The sequence below is a fragment of the Vigna umbellata genome, chromosome 4 (assembly GCF_029865625.1).
Source record: "Vigna umbellata cultivar VRB3 chromosome 4, Vumbellata_1.0, whole genome shotgun sequence".
NCBI classification, from domain to species: domain Eukaryota; kingdom Viridiplantae; phylum Streptophyta; class Magnoliopsida; order Fabales; family Fabaceae; genus Vigna; species Vigna umbellata.
The window spans coordinates 5,759,425-5,786,912 of record NC_142168.1 but is presented as its reverse complement, the minus strand read 5'-3'; the positions used below and the strand labels follow the sequence as shown (position 1 = coordinate 5,786,912).

General features: G+C 37.8%; 2 protein-coding genes across 3 annotated transcripts; one reads left to right on the top strand and one right to left on the bottom strand.

Moving 5' to 3' along the window:
• Nucleotides 1–2,369: 2,369 nt before the first annotated feature.
• LOC124830853 (multiple C2 domain and transmembrane region protein 5-like) lies at nucleotides 2,370–7,147 on the bottom strand. The gene is made up of 2 exons (XM_047304700.2): nucleotides 6,939–7,147; nucleotides 2,370–5,592 (listed from the first exon to the last, which is right to left on the bottom strand). Exon 2 carries the CDS (start codon nucleotides 5,577–5,579, stop codon nucleotides 2,535–2,537), a length of 3,045 nt encoding a protein of 1,014 aa, XP_047160656.1. The 5' UTR covers nucleotides 5,580–5,592; nucleotides 6,939–7,147; the 3' UTR covers nucleotides 2,370–2,534.
• A 13,691-nt stretch (nucleotides 7,148–20,838) lies between these two features.
• Nucleotides 20,839–23,547, top strand: LOC124837602 (disease resistance RPP13-like protein 4). Of its 2 annotated transcripts, none has more exons than XM_088114403.1 (3): nucleotides 20,839–20,923; nucleotides 21,058–21,146; nucleotides 21,721–23,547. In XM_088114403.1, the coding sequence occupies exon 3, from the start codon at nucleotides 21,725–21,727 to the stop codon at nucleotides 23,534–23,536; it is 1,812 nt and encodes a 603-aa protein (XP_087970529.1). In that variant the 5' UTR covers nucleotides 20,839–20,923; nucleotides 21,058–21,146; nucleotides 21,721–21,724; the 3' UTR covers nucleotides 23,537–23,547. The 2 variants fall into 2 exon arrangements, with proteins under 2 accessions (XP_087970529.1, XP_087970528.1); XM_088114402.1 differs by having other exon boundaries at nucleotides 20,841–20,923; nucleotides 21,055–21,146.
• The last annotated feature ends 3,941 nt before the right edge of the window (nucleotides 23,548–27,488 follow it).

The window sequence follows — 27,488 nt, the reverse complement described above, 5'->3', positions numbered from 1 at the left end:
ATTAAAATAATTAATATAATAAAACAATCATCTACAAAATAAATAAAACTATCAATAGCAAAATTATGAGAATATTTAAATTTATTTATAACATTAATAAATAAATCTTTTTATACATAAATTTTTATTATGTTATCTTTTAAATGATACTTTTTTAAATTAAAAAATTATCTATAAAACAAATAAAGCTATCTAAATATTTATACTCGTTTTTATAACTATTTTTTATGATTTTAATTTAATAATATATTTATTTTAATAAATTATTATAGTAATATTTTTTTTACTTTTTGTTATCGTAGAAAAATAAACACACAAATTGAACTAATAATATTAAAATAATTAAGTATCTATAACTTTATTTTCTTTACGTCTAACTTAATATACGATCATTGTTTTTAGTTTCCATTTGATAATAACCAAAATATTATTTTATAAATAATAATTGTATTTTTTAAATAAAAGTATTATTTAAAAAAATACATACATACTTTATAATTTATATTTAAAAAATTATGTTAAAATTAATTTTTTGAATACACGCTCACTAGATTTCTCAGGAACCAATCTTTAGGGCACTAAATAAAAGCCCAACAAATTCCAATAAAGTAATCTAATTATCCAACAAAATCAATTGTAATTGTGTTTTACAAGAGTAAAGCGTATACTGATCTATAAGAAACACATTTGAGGTATTTAAAAAATATTAAATGTATGATATCCGGAAAATATGATTGATAGTATTTTGATAAATGCAGTATTTTTTAATAAACTTAGTTGGATTTTCAATCACTGTAAAATTATACATTTTTATATTTAAGTTTAGAAAAAGTATTATGTAAAAACATATTGCTCTTTAGTTATTAGTATTTCATCATAAAAAAAATTGTTTATTTTCGTAATAATTCTTTTACCAAATATAATTTTTAATAAATGAGAACTTTATATTTTCTTAAATTAATAAAATAGAAATCCAACTCTTATTTTAATTATTAATTTAGTTTTTATACTTGTTTAGTATATAATTATCAATATTATATACCAAACAAGTATATAATTATCAATATTGATATTATAATAATAATAATAATAATAATAATAAGTATATTTATAACTTTAATTTTATTGGAAATTACACTCAACTTTGGCTATGAAATCTATGGCAAGAGTAAACATTTATGAGGTTATAAACTTTGTTTTAAGATGAACAATTTTCTTTTATTATTAAAACCAATTATTAACTTTAAAATTAATAGATTTTTTTCTTTGTATCAATCATTCAATAGTTTTTCTGTCTTTATATTTTACTTGATTCTTATATTGAATTTTTATCGTATCAATAATTCAATAGTTCTTCTATATATTTATTTTTAATTTGATTCTTATATTTTCTTCTTGACGCGATCTGGTAGAGTTTTTTTTTTATAAAAGTCACATTGACAAAAAAATAAATAAAAATATATATACACATTGTTACGGATATAAAGACAAAAAAATAAGAGCTTAATCATATTCATACAACATATTGGCACCAGACAATAAGTCACATGGAAATTCACTAGAAATTCATATATTATTAAATATTTAAAAAAATATATTAAACATATGTTTGATATTTTAAATTGAAATTTTAATAATATACATGAAGAATTATTAACAATTATAAATTTATAATAAAATAACAAAATAATATTTTTAATTGATTCTTGTTCTTTTAAGAAAAAATTGAATTTGCTTTTCTAGCAAATCATACAGAACATAGCAGTTTCTAGTCCGATCTGGTTTTACAAGTCATGATAGTTGGTTCCTTTTTCCCTTACTATTTTTTTTGGGTGATGCGTTGCAAGCTTATGGATGAAGAAATTTGTATATATAAGCTAAGAAATGTTGTTTAAGATACATATAAACTTGTCACTTTTGTGCATTTTATGTATTACATTATGTCGGCATTTTAAATATATTTCTTTGGTCTTCACCTGTTACGTATATAGCCATTTGTGATAAGTATACATCTTACTCAAACATCACACTTGCACATTAAATTAAAACAAAATAATCAAAGTTCAACAATTCAATCCGCATAAAAAATGAAGATGCAGTCTCTATGAAAAGTTGGTAAAACATCACACTCCATAGTCCTTTTCACGAAAATTGTAAAAATGAACAAGTGTGTGTTTATTTGTCTATTTAGCCTCTATTGTCCACATTCTAATCATCAGTTTAATTTCTTAACATATCTGATACTTTCTTATTATAAAGTACTGTAGATATATTTTAGACTGTTCATAAATTCTTTACTCAAAATATTCCAATTTTCTTCTTTTTACCTGCCAACAATTTCACTACAAGCATCTGATCTGATGTAATCCTTAATGCAGAACAGAGAAACAATACTATATTTGAATTGTCCACAGCAAGTGTAGATTTGAATCAACAATCATGAGTCAGGGAACAAAAGACTTGCCAAAAGGGCTTACACCAGATTTAAATATTGATAGCAGAAAAAGTTGTTTGCAGAAACCAAGGGTCTATATTTACAGCATTGTATCTGTGAGAGCAGGCAACCTGCGGAAGAAATTGACTGGTGCAGCTGGTGTCTTTTCCCTAAGCTTAGGGTGTCTGATTAGGTAAAGTCCTGATAGAATAAACAGCAATTTTGGTGGTATCACATACAAAACTATGGCAGTCACAAGGCACACCACCATGAATATGGAAGTGGCACGTGGATCCCTCCAATTCAGAAGAGCTTGGACTCTTTCTCCTTGAGTTGCTATCTGTCCAACAACACTTTGAACCCTCCCTGCCAAACTTCTCAATCTGTCATATCTCCAACGCACTATATCTGCACTCTTTGTGGTTGGAAAAGTGTCCATCTCCTCATCAAACTCCTCAGGAGTTGTTATGTCAGCACAAGACATCTTAGCATTCATGTGAGGAGGGAATCTTGCACGGAACCTCCATTTCCACATTCCATACACAAACATGTATAGGAATATTGTCGGTAGAATAAGTTCTGGGAGACACACAAACATTGAGTACAGAATGTGCACCAGCACTGTCACAAAAGAGTTCTTCCATTTGGCAACTTCTCCAAACCAATCTGCAATGTCAAATACGAAGGAAAACACTTCTCTCAGACGGTTGAAGTTGGCCTTACTTCGCCGCATGCTCCATAGGTGAGAGTCTGTGTCTGACATGTACTCAACCACTTCCTTTCTGAGAGGGGGTTCTGCCCTGCCTAATCTAGCTGCCACAATGAGCACAGCCTGAATTCTCAGCTTTTCCTGTTCAATAATGTTAAGGGGCTTTGTATAGTGCATTTTTGGCAAATGGGGTTTGAAATACAAACTCATCATGTTAAACATTGAGTTGCATGAGAAACGTATGGCCAAGTGCACTTCACCATACTTCTTGAGACCAGAGTTTTGCGGCGATAATAGTGGATATGTGTGAGTGTAAACGCGGTCAGCTTCTAGAGTTGAGATCCTTATCCGAACCTTTCCAATCTTAGAATCCTTGTTACCATTTGAAGAATTGTGAATCTGGGCATTATCAAACACCCCCAAGGTTAGAACTGTAGCTGTATCATGAACTTCCCAAGTGTACTGCTCATGGAACTTTGGGTTTAGATTGTTAACAATGGTTCTGGTGCGCACCCATTTACGGCCATACTTTGCCACACAGTATGTATCCGATGTTCCCCTTCCGTCCCTAGTTTTGGGTGGTAATAACACATCAACATTCAAAATACCAAGTTCTAGGACACCAATTGGCTTCTTATGAAGCTGCCTTGAGGATGGCCTGAGATCACTACTGTAATAAGTTGACTCGTCTAGGACGTGGTATCCACCTTCAAGATAGGCAATAACATGGATTCTGCTGAAGAACTTGTCCTTATCCTTCTCTGACTCTTTGCCTTTCCCTTGCTCATTCATAGCAGATGTCATGGACTTCTCAAGAAGAAACCAACCACTATCACTATGGACAACCTTATCATCAATGCGCTTAGGAATTTTGCTTATAGGAAGAACAAGATTGCCTATAGTCTCATCCTTGTTACCAACGCGATCTTCAACTGTAAAGATCAAAGATTCTTCAAAAGGATATGCAGCAACAAACAACGCCTTGTGACTCCACTGCGGGTTCACGCCCCTTATTGACTTTGACTTCGAAATCTGGTTTCCAATTTGTACCTTAACACTGGCATCTGGAAGTTTAGTCTTGTCAGATGCAACTAAGTCCTGTGCCTCAACCACTTCGACTCGTACATACCATAATATTGGGGACATATAAACTTTTGATCGAATCTGAGAATAGTTTGATATAGTTCTTCCATCAGGGATGACTACTGCATCAGAATGCCAAGCATCTTGAAAAGACTCGTCAGCTTGTGTGCCTCTCCAAACAGCAAGCATCAACTCCCCTTTCTTTTCTCCATTTCTGTTTTCAATCCTATACCACTGGGGAGCCAATGGACTATCAGGTGGAATACGTATAGGAACTTCAGGCATGTCAAACCACACTTTTCCAACAATATCATCTGATATTCGGTCCTTGTCTTTGACTGTAACTTCTAGAATAGAGGATTGCTGATTCTCCTCGGCAAAGGCAAACACCTTGTTCCATTCAGGGTTTTGGTTTTTCTCAAAGTGATTGGTAGTTCCTACAAAATTCCCCATCTTGACCTCCACATAGGGGTCAAGGCTACCTGTGATATCCATTGAAGGAAGGTCACGGGCTTTTACAACTCTTACAAAAAGGTATTTCATTGATTCAACAAGGTCATAGCTGCTGGATGTGGCTGGCTTGCTCCCAGGAATGACCCTTCCACCAACAACTTTGCCCCCTCCAAGAGTAGGGCTTGTTTCTTTCACTACAAAGTCTTGTGCACCAGGAACTGATTGAACAACTTTTGGAGGAGCCTGTGAGGATTTCATCGCATGAATCCCAAAGGTTGCACTTGGCTTGGCATCTGCTGCAGGCTTTGACTGCTGCTTTTGTTCATTACTTGATTTTGCAATGTTATGAAACGTGTGCCTTGACTCAGTTTTCTTTTTAGACCCGTTCTTGGGGATTGAGTTTGTAAACGATGCTGGAGGTGGTGTTTGGTCTTGTGCTATATCTCGGACTTTATTGGCAAAGGATTCCACAGCAGGAAGAGGGTTTGAGGCTCTTATAGAAGGGTCATCTGTTACAAAAACCTTCAAACCAATCTCTCCTTTGGAGCGGGAAAAAAGGCTTTTCCTTTCCAGAGGGTAGTGCAAAAGAGCAGCATCAGAATGCGTAACAAATGAGGTTCCAGTGAGCCTGACCTTCCCAAGGAGTATTTTGGAGGCATTGCTTTTGTTGTAGTGGAAGATGCATGCATCAAGAGTGAGGCTCGGTAACTTGCTTGGATCAGTAATGGTGAAGTAAAAGCTTTCATTCCACACAGGACTCAGATCTTTATCCTTAGTTGTTGTCCGAAATCTCTGGCCATCAAAGTGAAGTTCCACAAAAGTACTAGATGAACCTTTCCCATCTTTGGGAACAAGGTCATGAGCATTCACAACTTCTACTCCTAGTTTGAGGTTGTTCATCGCCAATCAGTAGCTGCCAGCAAAAGTCCGACAGAGACAAGATATACAGATTAGTACCGGAGGAAAGAAAAACCAGTTAGCTTCAATATTAATATTATAATGCATCAATCACAAATTAACAGCCTAGTTTTTGTTATTTATCAGGCAGTGCATAGGTAACCAAGTGTCAGGTTCAAATTCAGTGGAATGATTGACATAGGCAGGCAGCATGTTGGTTGGATGAAACAGGTAAATGCTCAGAGGAATCATCATAAGTAAACATCCTAATAACATAATGAGAGATGTCCACAAATTACCATAGTTTGACTCATTACATATATATCTGTGGAATGGTCAGTTTTCAGTTTTATTTTATTTGGTCTTCTTTTTCTAGCAGTAATAGTTAGACATCATATCTAAAATAGGAAAGAAAAAACAACAAGAACTGTGAATTACTGTTAGAAAAACTTTCTTTTAACAAACTTTTTTTCACAATTTTTTGACAACTGCTTCTGTGATAGTTTCTGATTGGGACCAATAAAAAAATAGTGATACGTAATACATGGTAAAAAAGTTGTTAAAAAATGTTGTTAAAATAGTTTTTCTAATCATAAATAGGAAGCAAATATGGAAAGACATAACAAAAGAAGGAAAGGAAAATTGTCGTGAAAAACAAGTAAACTTAATAGAGGACATTAAAGCAGGGAAGATTATGAAAGTATCAACCAAATAATCCCTCAACTGTCTTCTTCGCGATCAAAAAACAATACCAGAATAAAAAATAACCCTTTTGTTTTATACTTATTACAGAACACTAAAAGGCGCAGACTCCTTGTGTGTTGACCTGATTACAGGAGATTGAGACAAAAAGCTTCAGGTTACATGAAGCAAAAGAAAAACATTCAAAAGATTCTTGAACTCCAAGCATGGAACTAAACTAGTCCCTTGTGTTCTACTCTAGTTTAAGCCTTCTAACTGAAAACAAACACCCACAAAAATTTACAAAACTGAAATTAAAATAAAAGTCAAAAGTATCAGTGAAGTAGGTGCTTTAATGAAGAGCGAAAAACTTCCATTGAACCTTTGCAAAACAAATACAAAAACTCTCGTACACATTTTATGTAAACACGGAAAGCTTTGACTACTCTCTCAATGACCAACAATCCCACTCCTTAACATCGAAAAGCTCAAACTTTTTTGTTTCTCACATTTATATTCCTTCTGATACAGTCTTATTCGAGACATGATCAGATACTAAAAGCGGATACTTTCTCGAAGATTCAAGCTTTGAAGACTATATACTCTCACCAGACACAAAATCCAATTAGAAATCAGCAAAATGTTCCACACACTGAGAATGAAAAACGGAAAGAAACGCACCTGGGAGTTTTAAGTAAGAGCTGAAAGAAGAAGAGGAAGAAAAACAAGGCTTTTGAGTGGTTGCAAAAAACAGAGAGATGAAGGCAGAGACTTAAAAAACAAGGAAAAGGCTAAGGAAGCGACTTCTGGGATGGTTCGCACGTTAAATGGAGAAAGTCGTTGAAAACGAGTGAAATTGGAAACATGGACGAGGCAATTGAATTTGTCTAATGTCTTTTATATTTGCTGGGAAAGAGAAAGAGAGAGAATGCAGTTGTAAGAACTGTCGTCTGTTTCAGTTTGTTCTGTTGTTTAAGACAACCTTCTTCGTTTCAGTTTCTCTCTCCCAACCCCTCTCTTACACGTGTCCAAGTTATTACTGTTATTACTATTTCTTCTTATATAGCTGTTATTACTATTTCTTCTTATTTTATATTCACAATAAATAAATAGCAATATACTTCAAACCAAAATTATATTTTTTAAATTATACGATTGTGATCTAGATAAAAATAATTCTATAATTTTATCCCTAAAATATCTAAAATTGACGTTTACTTTTACGTAATAATTTTATTGGCGATTATATGGTGACTTCAACATTGCCTTTATTTTATCTTAAAACATATAAAACTAGTAATGGTGGTTAAATAAAATATAGTGGGCGGTTTGTAATACATGTAATTATAATATCAAAAATATGAGTAATTTGGAATATATTATGCCATTAAAATATGTGTAGTTATTTTTAGTATTTACATAATCTTTTTTTTATTTTTTTGTAATTTTAAAATGTAATTAAAGGTAGAGTAGAAATATATTGTTACAAATATATAATTTTATTTTCCTTTTTTACTAAAAAAGATATTTTGTTTCCTTAATGCAAAAATCTATTCCTTACACTATCCTTAACTAGTTATATGCTTTTAACATAAAATCAAATGAGTATTTCATGTTCTATTAATCCTTATTCTTATTCTTATACATGACAACTGAAATAAATTTAGATCTTCAAAGTAAATATTGTTTATCTACATTTTAAAGAAAGAAATCAAAATAAAAAATTACAATATGATCAAAAACAAAATTTATTTATTTTATAAAAAATAACATTAGTTTCCAATTCTTGTGAGGTGAAAAAAGAGAAACATTGCAAGAACCAAAACTAAAATTCAAAATATATTCGAGCATTGTATAAAAATTATTTTGAAATTAATGAAATAAAATATTTTTTTAATAACTTTTGAATTTATTAATGATATAAAAATATAACATTACATTATCCCTTTCATGTTGACTCTTTATAATCATAGCTATTGTTTTTGTGTGGTTTATCATAAGTGTTTTGTTTAATTTTCTGTGTATTATATTCATACTTGTTAAAGTTAATCCTTTTATACACATATATATGTATACACATATATATGTATACATATATATATTATTAGGGATGAAGTTAGAAAGAGTGATATAATAAGAGATGGTCAAAGATAATCTTCTTGGGAAGGTGGATAATGGATTATATTTAGAGAATATTGAATTTAAAAAATAAACATTAATTTGAAGTTGCTTTCATACGTTTGTCTTTATATAGAAAATAATAGTAATATACATATATAGGATCAATTTCATGTTGATTTGATCGAAATTGAATTTAAGTTTGCTGTTTTGTGGTCAAGTTTTTTGATGAAGGATTGTTAAAATGAAAACTTCTAGGAAGAAATTGATTAAGTTTTTTGTTTAGAGAATAACTATTACTAAAATCAATAATTACTTGTATTAGTATAATAATAAAAAATAATAAATTAACTCAAAATGAGTTGAAATTTCGTATAAATAGCATACACATGATTTCCCTTCAAAAGTTTAAAACAAGAAATATATAAATTACTTATACAATAATATCTTTTTTAATCTCTTATCCAATCACATCACGTTTTTTTTAAACCATTTTTCTTACTATACTTGTTCGTTGGTTTTGTAATTACATAAAAAAATAAATAAACGACCTTGTAAATATTCTTACAATATTTTATTCTTGCTAGTCAAATTTTCACGGAAAATATGTTTTTTTTCTAATTTGAAATCTGTAATTACATCCTTTTCTTTTATGACATTTTCTAGCCTTATCAAATAAAAATTCAAATTGTGTATTTAATTTCTTAAATAAATTTCGGATTCAAATCTTGTATATAGAAAAGTCTATATTTAAAGAGTTAAGGAACTGTTTCTGTAGGGGTGTGGAGAACGAGATACGAACCTAACAAACTTGCTCTGCGCTGTCTCTCTGTGCTGCTTTCACTGTGTTACCTTTTTTCTGTCTCCTTTGAACAAGGTGGGCTGGGTACCTGCAAAAGTACTCCGACGCTCAAGTCAACAAGGGTGTTGTCTGAAAAATAAGAATATCTATCTGAAAATAAGAATATCTTTCTTCTTAGGGGAAAAACGTACCTTTTTTCTCCTATGCTGTGTGTATTTAAAGTAGTAAAATAAACCGTTTACCTGAGATCTCGGGTGGTTACTGGAGTTGGCTATCTATAAGTTATAACTGCTAGATATTTAGTCAAGTACTTCCATGATTCGCGGCGCTTGTTAGCCAATATGCGTAACTGTTTACCTGTAACCGCTAGACCGCGGTATCGCGTTCTGTATATCACTCATCCTGCGCGCCAACATAAGTGGACGACTTGTCGCACGAATGCTTCATGTCGCGACATCACTTATATGGTTGTCGAGCACCAAGTGGTCGACAACACCATATGGTCAGATGTCGTTACGAGTCGGGCACCGAGTGGTCGACAACACGTGGTCGAATGTCGTTATGAATCGCCTGGGTTATTGGTCGACCGTTGGTGGATTAGGTATCCTATAGTACATGCCCCCCAAGTCCGAGTAAATGGACGACAGAATTACGAAGGACTGTTGAGTATTGCTGGGTAAAACGAGGAGGCGTGGAGGAAACGAGAAGACGTGGGGGAGACGAGAAGACGTGGTTGACCGCTGTGCGTGGCGTTACGAATTTTAGGGTTTTCCCGCGCCTTTAGGGAAATGAGGGGACGCGGATTAGTAGCCATTAGATAAAAAAGAATCCTACGGTGCCTGATGGTTGAACCTTTTGGCTTCTTCAACACGATTCAGAAGGAGGTTATTCACTTTTGCGGAGGAACAGAGTTTGACAGTGTGCATCCTGAGCGAGATTGTTTCTCTTCTATCCTCGCTGCTTACCCTGTTACGAGACGTTACCAGGTAACCCTAAAATCTCCTTCATCTTAGTTTGTTTAGTGTTGACCATGGATGGAAAGCGGCAGATCAGTGGGGGCGGGACGCCGGGGCCGTCATCTACGGCGGAAAGTTTTGAAATTACCACATTGCCTTTTGGGGAGGAGGCTTTTACATATGGAAATGTGTGTGGTGAAGGACCGGGGGGGCGTATAATATCTCCGATTAGTGGAGATGAGTACGCCTGGGCGGCGCGTGAGGTAAAAGAACTTAGAAGCCAATTTAGGAGTAGGGTTGTGTTAGCAGACTGGATTGAAAATAGTTGCGTGTTGCGAACCCTAGGGTATCAAACTTGTATAAAATTGATAGCTTGCCGGGATGATGAGAGAGTGTGCCATGGGAGGGAGAATGCTTCGGAGGAATTCTTTTATTTTTATTCTATGTTATTCTACGATTTGTATCTGAGACTGCCTTTTACCAGCTTCCAAATGGATGTTCTGCGTACCCTAAACGTTGCACCGAGTCAGTTGCACCCCAATAGTTGGGCGTATGTGCAGGCTTTCGCCATAGTGTGTCGGGCACTAGCTATTAGGCCCACTGTAGGTTTGTTTCTGTATTTCTTTAGATGTCGACCAGTAGCCACAAAGGGATGGGTGTCATTGATTTCGGAGCCGGGTAACGCGCTGTTAGAGCTATATCTGCAATCATATAGGAATTTCAAAGAAAAATTTTTCAAGGTGTCGATTACCGCTGTCGGTCGACAGTATTTTTTCGATGGTGAGGGGAACCCTAGATTTCCCCTGTACTGGACGCAGGACCCGCTGAGATTCACCTCTTGGCCAGAGGATAAGATGACGGTTGAAGAATTAGAGGCGTTGAGTGTGTTGACTGCGTTGCCACGCCCCCTTTCGTCTCGTCAGCTTATTAATTGCCTCGAGTTCGACGACGCAGGGGCGAGGGTGTTTGGTATGTGTCTTTGCTTATCATTTTTGTAACTTGTTATGTTGTTGCTGACCATGCTGGATGGGTTTTGGTGTTTTGCAGAGATAATGGGGAGGAAAGGAAGTGGTCGCAGTTGGTTTCAGACCATCGACGATGAGAGGGATGAAGGTAATCGTCCAGGGTCGTCCGCTGGGCAACAATGCCATCCGGTGCCACCATCTGGTCCACCTCCCGTCGTGGTGGCAGCGGCTGCGGAGACGACATTAGCTGAGGTGCCTCTCGTGCGCAAAAGGAAATCCAAGACAGGCGACATCAACCGCGAGGCAGCAAAGAAAAGTAAGGAGGTGGTTGAAGAAAATGAACGCCCCCTGCCGCAGGGCATATGGGATCGTGCCTTCATGCCTGGTCATAGGGTAGACCTCAACCTGGATGTTTCAGAGAAGAAGGTGATTGAAAACATGAGCGAGCAACAGATTGTTGACAACTTGCTAGAGATGAACACACGAGCACAAGCGTTGGCTTGGCATCTGGCGTATGCTTCGGATAGGGGTCAGATGCGGTCCGAGTTGGAAAAGGTGCGCGCCCAACTGAAAGAACTAGGCGAGGTCCATGCTGGCTGTGAGGCCAGGCAGAAGCGTATGGAAGAACGTTTGAAGGAGGGCGAGGTACGTTTGAAGGAAGCTGATGTGGCCTTCCAACAAGAACGCGAGCAGATGGCGCGGGACCTGGATCAAGCAAAGAATTCCATGCTGATAGTGGCCCGAGAGAGGAACGCGCTGAAGGTAGAAGTCTTTGAACATAAGGAGTTGATTGAGGAGCTGAAAGATGCGGTTATGGATGAACATAAGAAGGGCTTCAGGAAAGCCTTAAGGCAAGTCGGGCACTTGCTTCAAGTATCCACCAAAGGAGTTGAATTTGACGTCCGTAAGGACGTGCATGAAGGCCACCTGAAGCCTTTGAAAGAAATACCAGAGGATGCTGTCCTGGAGGGGGAAGAGGATGAAGAGGTGGCCGTCAACAACGAGCCCGAAGGAGCGATGGAAGTAGACGAGCCCGCCAAGGAGAATGCTGAGGCTGTTGAAGGCGACTCGTCTAAGATTGTAATAGATTAGGATGTAGGGAAGGTCTGTAGATACATACTTGAATATTTGGTTGACGACTATGAATGCTAAACTTTGATAATTTTATGAATGCTCGACTTGTATGTTTGGTGACTTTGCGGTTTGCTTTTTAACTTAGCTGATTCTGCAATGTATTTGCTGTAGTGATCGCTAAGTGTGAGTGTCGAGTGTGTTGATAGCATGTCGTGTGACAGTTGAGAACGATGGTTGAGTGAAGAAAATACTGGGTGTTCGAGGGTGAACCTCTACCAGATATTGGATGTTCAAGGATGAACATCGACTAATGGGAGTGTATTCCCTGTGTGTGGGATGTTCAAGGGCGAACATCGATTAATGGGAGTGTATTCCACATGTGTTGGATGTTCAAGGGCGAACATCGATTAATGGGAGTGTATTCCACATGTGTTGGATGTTCAAGGGCGAACATCGATTAATGGGAGTGTATTCCACATGTGTTGGATGTTCAAGGGCGAACATCGATTAATGGGAGTGTATTCCACATGTGTTGGATGTTCAAGGGCGAACATCGATTAATGGGTCTGCTCTTAAATCCTTTGTAGGTGGAAGTGTCCCGTACGACAGCCTTGGGACTCGACATCATAACATTGATAAACAGCCTTGGGACTCGACATCATAACATTGATAAATGAATCGAGACAATAAGCATGATGGAATGTAATCTTTATTTGATAACTGAACTTGATAGAGTTGTGAAAAGAAATGAACAATAAACGGATATTAGCTAAAATAATATTTAAGATGAGTGGCGTTCCAGGTATTGGGAACTGGTTGTCCATCAAGCTGTTGGAGGCGATATGCACCGTTCGACATGTCTTCTGTAACCCGAAAGGGTCCTTCCCAGTTAGCTGCAAGCTTGCCATGGGCTCGATTTTTCCAAGCCTCTCCCCGCTTTCGCCATACCAGATCGCCGCTTTTGAAGGCTCTGGGCTTGACTTTTGTGTTGTATCGTCGAGATAGTATGCGTTTCTGGGCCTCTGCGCGGATGGTGGCAACCTCTCGACGTTCAGGAAGTACGTCGAGGTTTGTCCGTAATTGCTCTTCATTAAGTGACATATCAGTGATTTGTCGTCTTAATGAGGGTTCGCCTATCTCGACCGGGAGCATGGCATCGGTGCCGTATGTTAAGTTGAATGGCGTGTCACCTGTAGATCCGTGGGGTGTGCATCTGTATGCCCACAGGACCTCTGGCAGCTCCTCTACCCATAAACTCTTGGCTTCGCCGAGTCGCTTCTTTAATTCTGTCAGGATGGCTTTTTTCGCGGCCTCGGCTTGGCCGTTTGTTTGAGGGTGTTCGACTGATGACGTGACATGCTTAATGCCCAAACTGCTGAGAAAATCCTCTAACTTGCGTTCAATAAATTGGCGACCGTTGTCGGTAATGATCTTTTTAGGGAGACCGAACCGACAGATCAGGCGCCAAATGAATTTCTGCACTCGTTGTGCACTGATGATGGATAATGGCTCCGCCTCGATCCATTTTGTGAAGTAGTCGACCGCCACGAGGAGAAATTTGTTTTGTGCTTTGGCGACTGGCAGTGGTCCCACTATGTCGAGACCCCACTGGGCGAATGGCCAAGGAGAGACAATATTGTGCAAGTCTTCGGGAGGTGCACGGATATCGTGGCCATGTGCTTGACAGGAGATGCATTTCTTGACGAATGTCTCACAGTCGTGGTCGAGAGTGGGCCAGTAATATCCAGCACGGAGAACACGGCCTCTCAAGGTCCGCTTGCCAGAGTGAAATCCACATATCCCGGTGTGTAGTTCACGTATCACATAGTCTGCCTCTTCCGCGGATATACACTTCAATAGAGGATAGCTAAAACCACGACGGTATAGGTCGTCGCCTATACATACAAAACGCGCGATTCTCTTGGAGTCGGCTGCCGTAATGCTACCTCCTTTGTCCTGCTGCTCCATAAGATCTTTGACTTTCTGTCGCCAGTCGGTTACGGGCGCCGACACATCGGTGGCGAAAGTTTCTACCCCAGGATGGTCGAGGGTCATTCTAATAACAGATGATAGCTGTGCTCGCTCCTTAGAATGAGTTAACTTAGACAATAGATCGGCCCTTGCGTTTTGTTCCCTGGGTACATGGATGATATTAACTGTGACGAAGCCTTGTAGTAAGGTTTGAACCTTGTGGAAGTATCGCAGCAGTTGATTATCCTTGACTTGATAGGTGCCGTTGACGTGGCTGACTACTAACTTTGAGTCCATCCGACACTCTAAATGATCGACTGAGAATTCTCGGGCTAAAGATAAGCCTGCAACCAAGGCTTCGTATTCGGCTTGGTTGTTGCTGGCAGGGAATTTAAATATGATGGCTTGCTCTACGACCACACCGTCCGGGCCTTCTAGAACGATCCCGGCTCCACCTCCCCTCTTGTCGGAGGAACCATCGACACTGAGTAGCCATGTGGTAGGGGAGTCGGCCGGTGTAGATGTGAGGTCAGCTGCGAAATCTGCCAGATGCTGACCCTTGATGGATCCGCGTGGCTCGTAACGGAGTCCGAATTCGGATAGTTCCACGGACCAGGTAACCATTCTCCCTGCCAAATCTGGCTTGCGGAGGATCTTGGCTATGGGATGATCCGTACGGACTACCACCTGATGGCTCTGGAAGTACGGGCGAAGTCGTCGAGAGGCGTTGAGAAGGGCCAAGGCGAGCTTCTCGATTCGAGAATATCGTTCCTCCGCCCCCTGCAGTGTACGGCTGATGAAGTAGATCAACTTGAAGGAGGGTGCTTCTTGTATCAGGGCAGCACTGACAGCATGCTGGGAAGCTGAGATATATAGCTGTAAGTCGAACCCCTCGTCTGGTCGAGCCATAATTGGAGGACTAGTGAGGATGCGCTTGACAGTGTTGAATGCAGTCTCACAATCCTCGTCCCAGTGTTGAGTGGAACCCTTCTTCAAATTCTTCAGGATGGGTTTGATGTGTTCGGCTAGCTTTGGAATAAACCGTGACAGGGCGGTTAGGCGACCCACAAGACGCTGTACCTCTCTTAGGGTCTTCGGAGCCGTCATGTCGAGTACCGCCCTGCATTTGTCGGGGTTGGCTTCAATGCCTCGACGTGTAAGCAAGAATCCTAAGAATTTTCCGGCTGGGACGCCGAAAGTACATTTGGAAGGGTTGAGGCGCATGCTGTATCGTCTGAGTTGCCCGAAGACCTCCTTCAAATCTTGCAGGTGCTGGTCTATAGAATTGCTGCGAATTACCATGTCGTCCACATACACATCCATGCATCGCCCTATCTGATGATGGAAGACCTTATCCATGAGGCGTTGATAAGTGGCTCCGGCATTTTTTAATCCAAACGGCATTACTTCATAACAGTAATTGGCGCATTCAGTGATAAAGGCTGTCTTGCTTTGATCGGGGTGGTACATTGGGATCTGGTTGTACCCCGAGTAAGCGTCCAGAAAACTGAAAATGACATGACCAGAAGCTCCATCTACAAGGCGGTCGATGCTGGGCAAGGGGTATGAGTCTTTGGGGCATGCCTTGTTGAGATCAGTGAAATCGACACACATCCGCCACTGACCGTTTGACTTCTTGACCATAACCACGTTCGACAGCCATGTGGTATATGTTAACTCTCTGATGAATCGGGCATTTATCAGCTTGTCGATCTCAACTTGAATGGCTTGACGCTTTTCTTCTCCGAACCTACGCTTCTTCTGGGCGACTGGTCGCGCCTCCCTGAAGATGGACAATTTGTGGGACATAACTCCTGGGTGAATTCCTGGCATGTCGGCGGCTGTCCATGCAAATAAGTCTGCATTGTTTCGCAGTATCTGACTTAGGGCCTGCTCCTCGTTTGAGGTGAGATCCTTGCCGATGCTGGTGATTTTAGACGTGTCACTCGTCAGGGATAGGAGCTTGACTTCGCCTTGCGGATGAAGGCGCTCGTCCACATTGGTTCGGGGGTCTAGGTCGACTACTGCTGCGTCGACTACTTTTGTCCTCTTTGTTGGAATAAAAGGGGTGACCTTTAACCCCGCCACATAACACTGTCGGGCCGTTCGCTGGTCGGCCCTCACCGTACAAATAGTACCATGATTTGTTGGGAACTTCATGGCGAGGTGGGGAGTAGACACAATTGCTCCAAATGCGTTCAGACAGGGACGCCCTAGCAAGGCGTTGTATGATGCGTTCGCCTCGACCAGCAAGAATCGAACTCGAAGTTCAGGTGCCTCCCGACTGGTTCCGAGTCGAGTTCGCAAATCAAGGTATCCCCTGGTGTCTACTCGCTCTCCTGAGAATCCGACGATCTGCTCATTAAATGGGGCGATGAGATCCTCGGATAGGTCCATTTTCTGAAAAGTGGACCAATATAAAATGTTGACCGAGCTTCCTTGATCAACGAGGACCTTGCTGACATCATACCGAGCTATGTTAGCCGTGATGACCATAGGATCATCATGATCAGGGTCTGGAGCGTGGAAGTCAGCATTCGTGAACGTGATGTCCGGGATCGACCGAGCCTGTCGCTCGACCATATGGACCGATTTCAGCTGTCTCAAGTGTCGTTTCCTCGCTGAAGACGACACGCCTCCTCCAGCGAAACCACCAGATATAGTGTCGATGCGGCCCCGGACTGAGCGTTCCCTCTCTATGCGTCGAGGCGGACTGCGTGATCGCCTGCAGTGTCGATCATCTCTAGGGGGAGATCGCCGGGGACTTCGCCTGGGAGGGTCCCTTCGACGAGGAGTTGTTGCTCTTGCGGTAACTCTCTCCTTGATGTAACTCTGGAGATAACCCGCACGGACGAGCCGTTCTAACTCGTCTTTTACCGTATTGCACTCTTCCGTGTCGTGCCCCTGGTTCATGTGGAACCGACAAGATTTGCTCCTATCGGCGTTCTTTGGGGTGGTCTTTCGCCGCGCTGTGAGAAGTTCGGTGTGTAAGGCCTCTTCCAGTACCCTCGCCCTGGGGGCGTTGAGGGTCGTGTAGTGATCATATTTAGATATCCACCCTGACTCCTTCCGAGGTGCTCGGTCCGGTCTGTAGTCGTTGGGGGGTCGCTTCGTTTTTTTAGTTTCCTGGTTGGGGATATCTTGGTGGTGCTTCTTTCTAGCATTGGCATTACGGTGGTCTTCAATGCGAATGAATTTTGCCACAGTGGATTGCAATTCTTCCATGGATGATGGGGGATCAGCATATAACTGTTCCGAGAACTGCCTCGGCCTTAAGCAGGATGACAGATTGCTGATGATAAAAGTGGGAGTAATATCCGGCACTCGCCTGGCCGTTTCGATATATCGCTGCATAAAAGCTTTCAAAGTCTCATCCTTCTCCTGCCTGGTATGGACGAGCTCCGTAGCAGTCATTGCCGGCTTTTGATTGGCTGCGTACTGTTTTCGGAATAAGGATTCTATGGTTGCGAAGCAATCTACGGAATTGCGGGGAAGTTTATGGAACCATTCCAAAGCTTCACCCTTAAGGGATAAAGAGAAAGCTCTGCATATAACCGGATCGCTGTCTGTGTAGAATGCCATGGTATCGATAAAATTGCGTAGATGGTCATCAGGATCTTCAGATCCATTATAGCGTTCCAGAGTTGGGGGAGGCTTGTCCGGCATATTCGCTTGCATGATGGCTTCCGTGAATGGAAGCAGGTTGGTGAGGCGCGCAGGAGTAGGCCCCCTCCTTCCTCCACCAACCCGTTCGGAGGGTCCCCCATGATGGCTCGCTTCGTTATCCTCCTGCCTGTTTGAAGCAGATAACTCTGGTGTTGGGATTTGAGCTCTCAATGCCGCCATCTCCTCTGCATGCTTGCGCTGAATCTCCTGCATGGTTTGTGCCTGTGCCTCAACTTGCGCTTGCAGTTGCCTGATCAAATCGTGCGTATCTGAATTTTCCATAGCTCCGGTGGTCGTTGTTGGGATAGTAATCTCGGGCCCCACGGTGGGCGCCAAAATGTTTCTGTAGGGGTGTGGAGAACGAGATACGAACCTAACAAACTTGCTCTGCGCTGTCTCTCTGTGCTGCTTTCACTGTGTTACCTTTTTTCTGTCTCCTTTGAACAAGGTGGGCTGGGTACCTGCAAAAGTACTCCGACGCTCAAGTCAACAAGGGTGTTGTCTGAAAAATAAGAATATCTATCTGAAAATAAGAATATCTTTCTTCTTAGGGGAAAAACGTACCTTTTTTCTCCTATGCTGTGTGTATTTAAAGTAGTAAAATAAACCGTTTACCTGAGATCTCGGGTGGTTACTGGAGTTGGCTATCTATAAGTTATAACTGCTAGATATTTAGTCAAGTACTTCCATGATTCGCGGCGCTTGTTAGCCAATATGCGTAACTGTTTACCTGTAACCGCTAGACCGCGGTATCGCGTTCTGTATATCACTCATCCTGCGCGCCAACATAAGTGGACGACTTGTCGCACGAATGCTTCATGTCGCGACATCACTTATATGGTTGTCGAGCACCAAGTGGTCGACAACACCATATGGTCAGATGTCGTTACGAGTCGGGCACCGAGTGGTCGACAACACGTGGTCGAATGTCGTTATGAATCGCCTGGGTTATTGGTCGACCGTTGGTGGATTAGGTATCCTATAGTACAGGAACTATCTCCATTAGACCTAAAAATAGTAATAATGCGTACTATTAAAACTTTGCAAATTTATAATATATATTGCTCAAGTCTCTTCTTCTTCCTCCTTTTCATTATATCCGGAAATAAGCATATTCTAAAACATTAATTAGGAATAAAAATATTTATTTTACAAAAAAAACGATTTTGTAAGACATTTTTTCGAAATTTCGAATAATATCCCAAAACCATATTTTCTAATAGAAAAATTACTTATTTATTTTATCATCGACGTCCTTATAAAACTTTTGTAAACAATAATTACGTGTAGACACACACACACACATATATATATATATATATATATATATATATATATATATATATATATATATATATATATATATATATATTATAAACTATAATATAAGTTAGGTATGATATTTTCAATGGTGCTAAATGAAAAGTCAAAGTAAACCCTAAGTTCTATTGTTTTGTCCCTTGGGTTGTCTGATATAAGACCATATAAACCAAAGACATAACAATTTCCTTTAATAGTCTCCGGATTTAATTTAAAGAAAAATAAATAAAGATAATGTTATTTCGTTAAGTCATGAAAGATCTTAAAAAAATAATGAATTGAAAACGATGAAAAGAAGAAGATTGATGTGGCTTTTGTCTCTAAGTAATTAAACAAAGACTTAAGCAAAATACTAGTCTTGCTTCTCTTTTTCAGAGTTGATTTTAGTTTTTCTTTAACCCTTATAAACACTAAAAACTTAAAATAATATTCAATTTACCTTTCATATTATAAGCTTGGCATCTTACTATTTTCTTCACTCACTTTGACGTTACATGCTGCATGGTATGCAAGAATCATTGTCAATGACAACTATATATATAATTTCAATTTTTAAATCGTATACTTCATCCATTTTATATGTGTAATCTCAGTTTTTTTCCTCCACAAGGTACATATAATATATAGTACAATAAAAACTTGATAATATTGACTAAAATCATTGCTGCAATTTGTTATGGATAAATATTGTATGAATAGAAAATGTCACAAAAGCCAGTTGTGTACAACTTACAAACTTATTAAATCAATGTCTACACTTTGGAGAAAAATATGCAATTTTTGTGTGAAAATGATGACATCAATATGATAAATAATGAATTTCAAAATTGATCTATAGTAGGCTGAGGTTTTCATAACCTATATAAATATAATATCCCTCTCGGGAAAAAATTGGTTACCAAGCGGAAAGTTATTTGGATTAAGAAAAACATAGTGTAAATAAATAAAAGAAAAGTTTGTAAGTGATTTAATAAGTTTGATAACATTGTAATATTATAATTTTGTCTTTACGGTTAAAATTAATTTAAAATAGAGACTAGTTTAGAAAAAAAATAGTAAATTATTAAAATCTTGCAGTTAATTTTAGATATTAGACTCCAATTCAAAAAAAAACTATAATTTTTAAAAATAAGGACTATTTTAAATATTAATAATTTTTAATTTATAAAAGAGAAATGCATACACTTAATAAACGGACATGGAGAGGGGCTATGAACCCCAATAACAACGCGTGGGCTAGACTCTACAATCACAAGCTCTTGTTCCTGCACTTAGCAGTGAGTTATGTTGGAAGTCTCATATCGATTAAAGATAAGACTAATTCATAGTTTATAAATGAGTGCAAACCTCACCTTACAATATGGTTATGGTTTTGTGAGATTGAGTTAAACTTAAAATTTAATTTTTAACATGATTTAAAGTTCCCTTCTAACAGGTTGGAGTAAGCATGACCTTATTCATGTTGCCAATATCTTTAGAGTCTCTGATCAAAATCTTTATATCCAAAGCATAACAAATATTATATACGGTCTCTTTTATGAAAAGAACGAAGCTTGAAGAAACATACTTTGTTTTTTGGATCACTAAACTCAAAGAATGTGCAGTCCCTCCATATCAAGTATACTTTCCTTCAAAACTATCTTTAATTATTTTAGGTTATATTTTAACTATTTAAAGCATCTAACAATCTGATGAGCTTGTTCTAACCACGATCTTTCACAACATTTTGCAGATGTTTTCCCCAATTTCTATGCCAAAATAGGATCCTTCTCCTCAAATTCCTCCTGGTGTGAGGTAAAATGTACCTCAACTTCTCTTTTGTTGTTTATGATTGATTATTATAATTTCTTAATGTCCATTTTTCAATCATATGACTAGCTTCGATTGCACTTTTTCTAAAGCTAGATTTTTGTTGTTGTGAGTAGCAGGGTGTAACTGAAAAGAGTTGGACGAGATTATCTCTTTGACTGAATACATTCCTACATCTAGCTTTTCTTTGGACCCAATTCTTTCAGAGGTTCAAATCCATTTTGTTATTGAAATTATTTAGAAATAATAATGTTTTGTGCGATGATGCTTCTAAAGATTTTTATATCATTTGTTAATGGAACTCCATATATCACCCTATTGTCAGATCTTAGAGTTCAAACTTTCTCCTTTGAATTAAATAATTTTGAGCGTATAATTTATGTTGTTTTATTTGTAGAGAAAGTTTGATTTGAGTTTTATTTAGCTTATTTATATTATGTTTTACAGTATTCATCAAGAATGTTGTTTATTCATTCTTGATGATACTCTTATAAGCTTGATCTTTTATATAGCTTAGCAATGAAAACTATAGTTGGTTCATGCACGATGTATCATCTACCAGCAAGTTTTATACTCATGCTCGCTTTTTATTTTATTGACATTATTCTAAAGAGTCTAGCATATCTCCAGAACGTGTTTGCTATTGTAATTGTTGTTTTCTATTTTTTTTTTCATACTTGTCTTCGCCTCTAAAGAGGTAGGTGTGAGTGTATAGATACACAGAAAAAAAAAATCGAAGTAGGAAAAATTGGGTGACATTGTGTATATTGGTTTGTTTGTAGTAAAATGTCGATTCGAACAAACAAGATGAAAGCAGTAGCCGTGTTGATGAAGCAGTTGACGACAGCAAGGAACAAATTCCATGAAAAGGGAAGAGATGAATCATTTGATAAGAAATTGGAGAAGTTGAGGTTGGATCTGAAGAGAATAAAGGATGTGTTTGTGGAAGTGAAGAAGAATGAAGAAAAACTGCTGGACACATTAGCAGAGGTGTATGGCCATCTTCAGAGGTTAGACCGTAAGAAGCTGGATGAAGACATGGAGGGCATTTGCAAGAGGATTAGAGATTCCTCTCACAATTTGCTCCCAACGCTTGTTTTTGACGACTCATATAAGGAGGAGTCATATAAGGAAGAGTCATATAAGGAAGAGTCATATAAGGAAGAGTCATATAAGGAAGAGTCATATAAGGAAGAGTCATATAAGGAAGAGTCATATAAGGAGGAGGATGACAGGGGTGGCGAAATATCTCACTCATCACAACAATTGGTGCGCCCCCATCAAAGGCAGAGTTGGACTGCGGGAGATTTTAACTTGCTAGACTATTTATTAAAAGCTTGCTTCGAGCGTCTCCTAATTTTTCCTGAGAACGCTATCATAAGGAAAAGAATTGCAATTGATTTGTGGATTGCAGAGGGTTTGATCGAAAATACAGACAATAACACAGCAGAGGAATGGGGTGAGGATGTGGTTCATGATCTTTTGAAATTTAAGGTGATTGTACGCTATGGTAGTACAAACGATCCCCTTGTCAATAAATTTCAAATTCCTCCTGACATCCGTAGTCGTCAGTTGAAGTTATATTTAGATGGAGATCTAAAGTCTATTAGACCACGGCCGTTACTGCTTTATAGAAAAAAAGTAACAGTAGATGAAGTTGATACAAAAAATGTTACTTCATTTAATATTTTTAATATTGGCACAAGTTATCTGAATTTTGGACCGCAATGGGTCACCGATTCATTCAAGAATATAGAAGTGCTTCAACTTGGGCGTTGGCAAGATTCACCTATACATCACATTGAAGTTGGGAGTGAAGAATTCTTGAAAGAGTTGATAAAGTTAAAGCGGTTGAAATATCTGAGTCTACGTGGGATATCAAGAATATTCGAGATTCCATCCTCCGTTGCTAAACTTGAAAGTCTACTAATTCTTGATCTGAAAGCTTGCCATAATTTAGAGACACTACCTGATGATATTTCATCAATGAAAAGTCTGACACATCTGATTATGTCCGATTGTTGCTTACTGGAGGGCATGCCAAAGGGGATTGAGAAGCTCACTGATCTCCAAGTCCTCAAGGGATTTTTAATAACTACTTCTGAAAAGACTCCTTGCACAATATCAGATCTTGCTAATAATTTGACAAATTTAAGGCGACTCAGCATACGTATTGGAAGTGAGGCCGTGATCAGGGATGGGGAATTTAAAAGTTTGGAAAAGTTTAGAAAACTGAAGCATCTGAAAATATCTTGGAGTGTGTCTGACCCAAGATATGCTAAAATTCCCATCAAGTTGCCATTAGGTTTGAGAAAGTTGCATTTTGAATGTTTTCCTGGAAAGACTTTAATAGAATGTATTCCACTTTTCCATCTGTCGTTCCGTTATACGTTTCCACCTGAGCTAAATATAACTGGAGGAAGACTGGAAAGTATGACGACAAATTTCTTACTAGGATTGCCCGTGTACATACTGCGTCTGAAGTACCTTAAACAATTAAATATCAACATAGATGATTTGAAAACATTATTTCCTTTGCTGAATTACGTAGAGATTAAACAAATCTCAAACCATTCATACATTGAGCGTGAATATTGAGCGTGAATATGAATAGAATATGAATAGAATGTTGATTTGAAAGAGCGGTAAAATGTTGTGTATTCTTATTATATTCTCTCAATATATTCTCTCAGCATACGTATTGGAAGTGAGGCCGTGATCAGGGATGGGGAGTTCCGAAGTTTGGAATATTTTCCATCACTAAAGCATCTGAAAATATCTTGGAGTGTGTCTGACCCAAGGTATGCTAAAATTGGTATCCGTTTGCCAGTAAGTTTGAAAAAAGTTGCATCTTGAATGTTTTCCTGGAAAGAGTCTTCTTGAATGTTTTCCAATGTCCATTAGAATATCACATATAATAGCACGTGAGCTAAATATAACTGGAGGAAAACTGGAATGTATGGATGACATTATTTTAGATTGTGTGGAAATATTGCGTCTGAAGTATCTTAAGCAATTGAATGTCTACCTACATGATTTGAAGATTTGGATTCCTAGGCTGAAATATCTAGAAATTAAACAAATCTCAAACCATTCATATATTGAGCGTGAATTTGAATATGATGCTCATTGGGAAAGAGAATGGAGTTGATGTGGTAAAATGTTGTGTATACTTATATTGTTCTCTCAATCATTGTTATTTATATAATGTTATTCCCAAAAGTCTACACTATGCTGTATATAACTAGAGTGAGCAAAAGTTGAAAAAATAAGGAATCAATAAATATCTATCTCTCTATCACTCTATTATATATATATATATATATATATATATATATATATATATATATATATATATATATGTGTGTGTGTGTGTTTACATAAATAATTTTATGAGAAAAAGCATAATTTTAACTACACAATAAGTTTTGATAAAAAGTCAATAAGTTTTGATAAAAAGTCAATAAGTTTTGATAAAAAGTATGGTATCTATGGATATACTAGTAAAAAAAGGGGAAACTAACGCGTTATATATACGCAAAACTCGAAGCGTAAAAGACTATATGCCTCGGTTACAGCTTAACCCGAGGTCGAATGGTAATACTGTCTCGGTTAGAAGCAGACCCGAGGCCTATACATCTGTCCCGAGGATACAACTTTTTTAAAAAGCGCTATTGCCTCGGGTTTCGCAGACGACCGCTGCCTATACACTTACTACCTATCCTCTTGAACCTTTTCATTTTCACACTTGAACAACTTCTTATTTCTCGGTGCTCTCCCTTCCCCTTTGTGCTCTCCCATTCTTCCCATTGCCGTGCACAGTCCAGACGACCGCCGCTGCCTCCAGACGACCGCCGCTGCAGATCCGCCGCTCCAGATCCGCCGCCCCTGTTGCCATTCCAGATCCGTCGCCACTCCAGATCTGCCGATGCCGCTGCTGCCTCAGCCATTCTTCCCCTCCGCGAGTGACGTTGCCGCTGCTGCTGCTCCAGATCTGCTGCTGCTGCCTCAGCCATTCTTCCCCTCCGCGAGTGACGCTGCCGCTGCTGCTCCAGATCTGTCGTTGCCGCCGCTGCCTCAGCCATTCTTCCCCTCCGCGAGTGACGCTGCCGCTGCTGCTGCTCCAAATCTGCCGCTGCCGCTGCTGCCTCAGCCATTCTTCCCCTCCGTGAGTGACGCTGCCGCTGCTGCTGCTCCAGATCTACTCTTGTTCTTCTGCTTCTTCTTCATATCTGGTTTTGGATTTTCAGTTTTGGGATTTTCTGGTTTTGGATTTTTTGGTTTTGGGATTTTCTTGTTGCTGAAAAACAATTTCACTTGCACCACTCAGCCGTCAGAGCCACTTCTCGGGTTGAAGGTTTACACATGATCAATCAACGGCAATGGGAATTCTCTGTGACATGAAAATTGATTTTTGGATCTGAAGAGCACGATTCCATTGTGTACTAAAATCTGAGAAAAAAAAATATACCGCCTCGGTTCTTAGATAACCGAGGCATAATTCTATACTGTTTTATCTCGATGTCTGACCGAGACATAAAACGTGTCCTTTTTACCTCGTCCATGTATGCATCGGTTGTAGAACCGATGCATATAAAGAAAACTAATATGTGTCTTTTTTTTTCTTTTTTTATTATTTTACTGGTGATAAGTTAGATACATTCTTAATTATATTTTATTATATATATATATATATATATATATATATAGATAGATAGATAGATAGATATAGATAGATAGATAGATAGAAAAGGAGAGTTCATATTTATGCATTATATTATAAAAATAAAAATAAATTAAAATTATTGTAAGGAAATATTTTCAACATAATGTTATATGTCAAATATGGATATTTATATAACAAATTTGTATATTATGTAATTTTTTTATTTATTTCATTTTATAAATGAAATAGCATAGTAGAATTAAATTAATTAAAAACAAGTTAAATAATTAAAATAAAATAAAATTGGATGGCACATAATAGTAATTAGTAAAGTTCGGTAAACAGTGTTAAAATTCAAACATATAGTGAAAATAATTGGGTAAACGTCATTATTAAAAATTAAAAAATTAGGATACATAAGAAAATTAAATGATGGAAAAAAAATAGGTGGTTTTATTTTTCATGACAGGTTTAATGTTGAGAAGTGAAGTTCAGTCAACTTGAAAGAATAAGTGATAATATATTGGAAGTAATTATTATGTTGAAACTGTTAATGTTTTACGCTTTGATCACTTTAATGAATTTTGGGAAGAACGATTGAATGGATTTGAAGATAAATTATTTTTATTGTTTATTTGAATGAATTTGGAAGTAAGAGTGAATTTAAAAGTATAGTTTGTGAGAATTAGTGTATGCTTTGATTGATGTGATAGATTAAAAAAATTTACTTTCAAATCTACTCTCACTTACTTCCAAATCCACTTTAATAAATAACAAAAAAATTTACCTTTATCTCAAATCCATTCAATCACTCTTCCTCAAATTCATTCAAAAAACAAAATCTTAGTTAAAAAAGACACGAACAAAGAAAAATCTAACAAGCACATGCCTCTAAAGTTCTATTTAGGAAGCGCATCAAAAGTGTTGATAAGAGAATCCCTTAAACAGTATATTTAAGGAAAAATAATAGGCTCACTTACTAGACAATATTAAAGTTACTATTGTAATTGTTTCTTATTTGAGTAATAGTTAGTGTTGTAATTGTTTCTTATTTGAGTAATGCTTAAAAGTCTAATTAATGGAGGATATTTTATATATGATAAACTAAATTTCAAAAATTTTGTGTGCACTTGAATAAGATATAATTTATTGATTTGGTGAATTAATTTTTTAATAATGAAAGATCACATGTTTGTGGTAGTTGGGATTAAGGATGACAAAAAATAGCCAAACTTGAGGGGTAACCACACCAACCCGACCAAAAAAAGCGGACCGAGACAATGTTTTCATCCCTTGAACTTGATCGAACCCAACTTGGCAAGCTTAGCAAGCCACCCCATCACAGCTCGACAAGGTGACGAAGATTTGATATGTTAAAAAAACCATATAAATAATTGGACTCTCCAATTCAATGTGATTCATTTTCATTAATCCTTGTCAACCTTTAAATAAATGAAAATAGGGCTTGAGCCAAACATAAAGAATAAAAACTGAAAATAAAATATCAACTAACTTAAATTAAAATCTATTTAATTTATCTATATCTTATATCAATAATATAAAATAATACTACTCCTAAATAAATGGAAAGTCAAAACTACCTATCTTTATTTTATCTTTATCAAAATTATTTAAACCCTCAGATGGAATCTCAAGTGGGTCTTCTTGTTGAAAACGGTTTTAATTGAGTCCTAAATTTTGAAAAATCATAACAATTAAGCCCTTTCTGTCGGCGTTAAAATGTGATGGTGCACGATAAATATGTTGAGGTGGATCCTTTAATTACGTGGAAATGATTAAATTATGACATGGAATTTAGTAAAGTAAAAGAAAAAAAATTAGAAAGATTCTGGAAATTTCAAATCCCTAACACCCTGCCCCTGT